Raw genomic sequence first — 7,124 nt, 5'->3', positions numbered from 1 at the left:
GGGGATCCAAAGGCAGCTGCTGCTTCTTTTAGAGGGGCGATAGGGCCTTTAAATCCCAGCCTATATCCCGCAGCTGCCATGCTGCAAGGGTGCACGTCTGAATGCGTTTTCCCCCCGCAAGGTATGAGCCACAGAGGCAGACAGATACAGGCGGAGCTCAATGAAAGGTACCTGCGTCCCCGGGGGAGGAGGGTAACAGAATAACACTAACACTGCAAGGATCTCTAGCGTTTATTGTATTCTCCATTTAGCAATACGTGTGTGAAATGTAAAATACTGCGTTATAAAAGGTCTAGAGTATCTATATTGCAATACTGCTTAAACAATACGAAGGAAAGATCACTGGATTCGGAGCAGGAAATAACACACAGATGTTAAAGTTTAAACTGGACCAACCTGAACAAAAACACCAACAAATTAGTTTAAAGTTGAAGTGAAAAATATTTTATTCTCCTCTTTTGTAAGACATAATTAGGGCACTTGTATGAAAACACACAAAAAATACGGCTCAGAAACACAAATAAACCTATTTTTTTCAAGTGTGGACTACTATGGGGGAAGCTACATGATTGCAAAACATCACAATAAAAAATAGTAAATAAAATAAAATAAAAATATGCCCTTTGGCTAAATCAACAAGGCATTTAACAAATATAAAGAAACATAAATAAATTATAAATTAGAATAAAATATACATTTACAGAAAAAACAGAACAACAATAAACATTTATAGGCTATTGTCTCTATAAAGCTGTACACTTTTGGCCAGTGTGGACCATTTTTAAAAGTAATTTAGGATTGCACAGATGTTAAAACATTTAACACTGTCGAGTGGCTGTATGCAAAAGCAACAATGAATGCTACATTTGTACTGGATAGAAGTCATCCGGCGAAATCTCCCTCCCAATTCCTCCCCAAACCGTTCAGTCCGTTCAGTCCTGAGAGTCTGGTCCGGTGTTCAGGCTGCGCTCCGCCGGGGCGCACCAAGCCGAAGCAGCCGACGGCCGGTCGGGCTTCTTTCTTTAACACCTTCCCTTGTGTTTCCTCTCCTCTCTGGCGTTTAAGTGTCGAGGAAAAACATGTTCCCCTTTATCCTCAAACTGCGCAGGCAAGTAGTGCAAAAACAAAACCTGAGGAAGGAATAAATACAGTCAGTTTTTTTGTCTTGAGAGGCTGAGCCACAGTCCTTCCGAAGAAAGACGCGAGTCAGCTTTCTCAGGAAACAGGAGATGTAACTTCAACAGCAGGCGTCACCCTTTACCCAAGCCTTTTCCCGCCACATCGTGACGCACACACCCCTCCCCCAGCCTCTAGTGTTACTACAGCTACTACTATCACTACTACCTCGATTTCTCCACCACAAACTCTCCCCACCCCACCTCTATGATAAGCCTGCCAGCGCTTTTTACCTCATTAAGCCCTTTACAATTAACTCAGGAAAAAAGGAACAGAAATGACTACTTATAGGGAAATTAACAGCCTTAAATACAACCCATAGTGTTTAACATTTAACAACATTTCAAGGTGTAAAAAAAGTACTACCATAATACGAGACCAGATTAAAGCAGTTTATACTGTTTTTTAACAATTAATAAATGATTATAAATATTCATACCTTCAACGGATCCTCTTTCTTGGAGTTTGTTCCACCTTGATTGGAGACTTGGATTGATGGCAAAGGCTCATATCATTAGATTTTCTCTCAGCAGCTCTCTTTCGTTTAACGAAGAAGTCTGTAGGAGAGAAGAAATACAGTTAGGGCACATACATCTCTTGGAGGTGAAATTACGCACAGAAACGAACGAAAAAAACAAGAAATACATTGGATACAGGGCGCAGCTCCGAATCTAAGAGCGCACACAGCCAGAATATGAGATTTAAAAAGTCAACTCATTTTTTTCCTCCTTTTAAATTTTTTTTTTTTTTTACCTGTGATGTGTGTGTTGTTGTCAGTAGTGGCCGGCCGCTTGCGTCCAACACACGGGACTTGTCTCTGCTTCCCTGAGTTGAGCTTGTCTGTGCGGTTCTCCTGGTTGACCTCCGTTGGGCAGGGAATGCTGCTGCTTTCGGGCACCGCTAAGCGCTCCATTACATCCATTTGAGGGGTCTCCGGGGCAGCAGAGTCCGATGAGGGCCTCTGCTTAACGGGCGTCGATGGCACCCGGGTCCTGCTGTCCTGTGTAGAGTCTTGATAAAACTCCGGGGTCTTATCCACGGGGACCTCTTCCCACTTGTAATCCCCATCCAGCGGGGTGTTGGCCTCGAAATTAAAGTTCCATCTCTGTTGGTCCCGCTCGGAAATCTCCCGCAGCTTGGATTTCATCTCCTTATTCAGCTCTTCATGATCCACCGGTCCGAAGAGGTTGCGGCAGGCGCTGGTTCGCCTGTGGAGAGGGAAGGTCCTCCTGGCCACCAGCCTCTCCAGTGCGCTGCTTGATAACTGGACGTTAGACATCTCCAAAATCTCTCCAGCAGAAGTCTCCAAAACACAACGTAAAAGGTGCCCAATGTGGCTGATTGCTCCCCGATGAGAGAATATCAGATGATGATGTTGTTGTTGTGGTTGTTGTTGTTGTTGCGCGTGTGTGTGTGTATGTGCGTGTCTCCACTCCTCAGTCTCTCCACACCACACAATTCTGTTTAAATGTACCTTCGTCTCTAGACGCGAGGTATATAACCTCCCATCAACTCGTCAGTCAGAGCAGCCAACTCGGACGACTTCCTTATTGGTTGCTTGAAGTCCAACCCTCTCCAAAAAGACACGCACAACCCCCACCCTGATTTCCCGTCGGGCCGCGGTGCTGTGCGCAGAGCTGAGCGCAGCGTTTTGATTTTCTCTCTGTGTGCCAATGCTCGGATAAGACTGAGCGGACTTTCCCGGTGTCAGAGTTGTAGCAACATGTTTAGGTCATGTGTGGGTAGTGTTGGGAAGCCTGTGTTATTACTTAACAGCTGCTGGTAATTGTGTATCCATTATTAGACCATTTGACAGTTTGTGCAGGCAAGATGCTTTTAAAGCTTTATTTTCTGGCTGACTGTGCCCTTTTATGTTTGGAAGGATTACTATAGTCCAGTCAAATAGTGGATTAAAACCACTAGCCTACTTTTCAGCACTGACAAAATGGCCGTGGTAAAAGACATACTCAGTTTATTTGAAACAGTGTAACTCTCCCGTTTGATCACTAAAGGTGCTCTATCTGCATATGGCAGAGTAAGATGATGCACAAGGGTAAAAATCACTGCAGCCATGATTCAATCAGGTGACTGATTATGATGAATAATTAATATAATATTGGTTTATGTATTATCATTATATTTTGTTCATTGTGGGGTAACTTTTAACTTTTCTTTGTCAGAGCACTATCAATTGACTGCAAAGTGCCAGCAGACTCTCCAGTCCTCTGACCTCAGGTCCTCACAGGAGAGACAGACAACGCCTTTGCAGTGGATGATGGTTGCACAGCGGCCCCCAGTGGTTTCAAACTGCAACTCCAGCACGGTCATGTTTAAAGTGCAAATGCAGCAAGAGGATTTGCCACAAAAAAAGGAAAAGCAAAGAAAAACACAATCTTAGTATATAGCAGCACGTAGATGCCTCTTATCTACAGTGTTCCATTTATTGTCATCTATATCATTTGTACACTCACCATGTGCATCTGTCTAACTTTAATTTACTGTTTATTTTCATTTTTTCAACTTATTTGAATCATGATCCTCTCGTGGTATATTTCTTGTGCTGTTCTATTGCTAAAGAGTTGCCAGACTGAGTAGAATTCATTAAACAGTGTGTGTGTGTGTGTGTGTGTGTGTGTGTGTGTGTGTTTGTGTGTGTTTGTGTGTGTAAGTACAAAACCACAAAACACACACTGAGACAGTTTCTCTTCCCCTCCTCAGCCAACTACTCATCTATCCATCCATAGTACACATGTATGTGTGTGTGTGTGTGTGTGTGTGTGTGTGTGAAAATGCTTCAATTGAGTCAATTTATTCCCATCAGCAAAATTAATAATGTCACAAAGCTAATTTAAAATAGAAAAATAACATCCTTTAAAACTTGAAAACTTTGAATGTTATCTGTATTCCATTTGAAAGAGGCATCTGCATGCATCATATCAGTAGCACAACAGTCTCTTCATTACTTTTTGGAGATAACAAAAACAAAAGGGATCTGTTGGACATTGTGTAAACAGAAAAAAACTACAAAATATTACAAAAACACATTCAACAACTTCCAACCTGCAGGGCTGCACTGACAGAAAGCATACACAGCACATCATTTAAATAAGCGACCTGAGGTTAGCGGTGGGGGAATACACAGTTGTAAGGTTTGAATATGTGACTCTTTGTTTAGATGTGACACTGTGATGACACCCATTAGTCATCTAAGTCAGTTACAGTTACTTTACATGCAGTTACTTTACATTCATGTTGTCAAAGTCACATGGATTACAGTGTGAGACCCCATGAGGAGGGATGACATTAAGTTTAAATGATTTAACCCAAATCTTCAATCAAAGGTCAGCTGTCTTCCTGAGTGATGTCCTGATCCCCCAGGCTGTTGACAAATGCAAAGACAGATGATTCACTCTCTGTGATTAAGGCTGCAGAATTCTCTACGTGTTGTATGTTGGCGCCACCTAGTGGTGAAAAGGATTGCTAAAAGCCTTTTTTATCAGTTTAACTCAAAGTAGTACATGCTTTCTGGATTATGTATTGAATGTAAGCATCTCATAAAATGAAGTGTCTGTAAATGTCAACTAAAGTACCCAATTTCCTCAAAATAAAATTCCCTGTAAACAATCAAGGGCATAAACATGCTGTTAATTGCATTACAGAACATGATGATGAAGCCGACCTCAGTTCATCAGTGCTTTTGTCCTGATAATTTGCATGAAACTCTATGCTAACAGAAAATATTCTGACCTCTCACAACCTATTGATCAGTTTCAAACTGGTTACAGATTTACTTTGAGGTGTAGCTGGAAAACCTCTGTTCCTGCAGGTTTTGTTTCTCTTTCAAGCAGATCATATCGGCGGAGTTTTAAGAGCCATGGAAATGCAAAGAGAAAGTCTGTATTAATGATTTGATCTCACAACTTTCATCTGAGTATGCACATGTGATCAACACGAGTGATGTCCAGATCTGTTTCTCTGACAAATGCAACTGCATGGTTTTTACATTTCAAAAGCACATAAATACCTTCATGGGCTAAATCTAAAGGCCTTCAGAGATGGAAATGTTAAGTAACGACCCAGGCTCTCAGGACTCTGATGGCGATCGTTGGAGCAGACAAAGAACAAAAACAGGTTTGGATAGTTTGTCTTTGAGGGTGATGCTGTCCAAGAGCTTCTAAAGGTGCTCCAGCTATTGTCAGAAACGCAAGAAATCATTGTTAGACCTTGAACCAAGAAGTTTAGCAAACTTTTGTGTGATGAAACAAACAATTAAAGTTTGATTAAATCCAAATTAAGCTAGTGTAGATGTTTTTCTTCATATTTTATTATTAATCAGATGTAATGTATATCCAGCACAAATTATGTTGATACATTTATTTGAACTAGAAAACTGATTGATAAGTATGCATGTTGTTTTCTGTTGAGACAAAGAGAGATCTGCTGTGTTAATGGAGTCTGTATGTCTCAGTTTAACTTAGTAAACAATGTTTTTCATGTCTGCTGCTGAAACACATTACTATCCATCCTCCACCCCCACAATACAGTATCCACACTATCTGGTGACATATTTATTACTTTTGTGATAAAAATGTATGTCTTTGGATTTAAAGCAATATTGAACCTAAGCAGCTGGTCCAGTATATACTATATTGTGCAAATATTTGAGTTTATTTTATTTAAATCCTTTTTATCAAATTCTTCTTAAGTCTGAAAGCATTAAAAATGACATATCTTAGCTCATGTCTGTTATTTTTTTAAACCTTAAAAATGTGGTTGAGCAGAAGTTGAAAAGCATGTCAGAAAAAATAATAACCACAATTAATATTTCCATTTACGTTTGGAAAACTGTATATTAAGAACTCTACAAAGTCAAGACGTCCTTCAGTGACAACAATTAAGTGACAACAATTAAAATCCAACAGCCAAGAAGCTATTTAAACATGTTCTGAAATACAGTAAATGGTATCCAAGGATTTATAAATATTGTTTGTATAATATTGCTTGGAGCTTTAAAATATAGATCTCAGAATGTTTTCTAACTTTTGCAGAAACAAAAAATCGAATTTAAATTAAATTATGAAATGGTAGCCATGTGCTGCAGTTTATTTTAAGTTAAGACTTAATAGCTGTGTGGTTTAGCTGTCTCATGGATTCTTTTTTTACTCTGTCTCTGAGTATCTTTAGCTGTATTTTATAGTGTTTAAAGATTCTCCCCTTTCCATCCCAGTTGTTGTATGCCTTGTAGTTTCTCTTTTTTTTTGTAACTATGGGATTTGAAGAGCTACATGTTATGCTCTGGATCAGAGAGATTGTCAACATATAAAAAGTATATTCTTTGGTATTCTTTGTTTAGAAACAATATGCTAAATGTCTTTAAAGGAGCAGCATTTTCAGCACTCAGGTGTTCTTGTTTTTGAAAGCAAATTGTTTTATATGCCATTTGGTCAAACATTATAAACTGAGCTCTTCAGACTAAAATACTTGAAGCCTTGGGCTAATCCTGCCATTCATTGACCCTTAGACTAACAAAACCCCAGTCCTCAGTTTATGATCGACTGTGGCCATTATGATTCTCAGCCCTCAGTGTGCCTCGTCCAGCCTGCCGAGAATGTTGCCTTTGGCCAATCATTTTATTCAAGACACACAAACACACACACACACACACACACACACACAGAGTCATGTTTATATCACTTCAGAGGACATTTTATTCACTTACATTTATTTCCAGGAGACTTATCCTAACCTTAACAATACTAAAAACTTGCCTAACCCTAACCTTAAAATAACCCTGAACTTACATTACCCTTAAATCAGGTCTCCACCCTAAAGTTAATGATTTACGTTAAGGGGGCTTGATTTTTGTTCCCATAAGGGAGGCAAGTCATCACAACATGACTGTGTAAACAGATTTAAGTCCCCACAACATGAGAAACACACACTCACAT

The 7,124-nt window shown here is 39.8% G+C and overlaps 1 protein-coding gene across 1 annotated transcript; it reads right to left on the bottom strand.

Moving 5' to 3' along the window:
* Positions 1–401: 401 nt before the first annotated feature.
* LOC128358474 (cyclin-dependent kinase inhibitor 1B-like) lies at positions 402–2,600 on the bottom strand. The gene is made up of 3 exons (XM_053318770.1): positions 1,930–2,600; positions 1,616–1,733; positions 402–1,130 (listed from the first exon to the last, which is right to left on the bottom strand). Exons 1-2 carry the CDS (start codon positions 2,453–2,455, stop codon positions 1,618–1,620), a joined length of 642 nt encoding a protein of 213 aa, XP_053174745.1. The 5' UTR covers positions 2,456–2,600; the 3' UTR covers positions 402–1,130; positions 1,616–1,617.
* Between the last annotated feature and the right edge of the window lie 4,524 nt (positions 2,601–7,124).

The sequence above is a fragment of the Scomber japonicus genome, chromosome 5 (assembly GCF_027409825.1).
Source record: "Scomber japonicus isolate fScoJap1 chromosome 5, fScoJap1.pri, whole genome shotgun sequence".
Classification (NCBI taxonomy): domain Eukaryota; kingdom Metazoa; phylum Chordata; class Actinopteri; order Scombriformes; family Scombridae; genus Scomber; species Scomber japonicus.
The sequence above is the reverse complement of the archived record's forward strand: the minus strand, read 5'-3'. Positions and strand labels throughout refer to the sequence as shown.

Excerpts from the sequence above, each read along its gene's own strand:
- LOC128358474 (XM_053318770.1), bottom strand. The coding sequence starts at position 2,455 with ATGTCTAACGTCCAGTTATCAAGCAGCGCACTGGAGAGGCTGGTGGCC. Across the intron at positions 1,734-1,929 it reads CAACAACACACACATCACAG|ACTTCTTCGTTAAACGAAAG; the intron begins GTAAAAAAAAAA and ends TCTCTCCTACAG.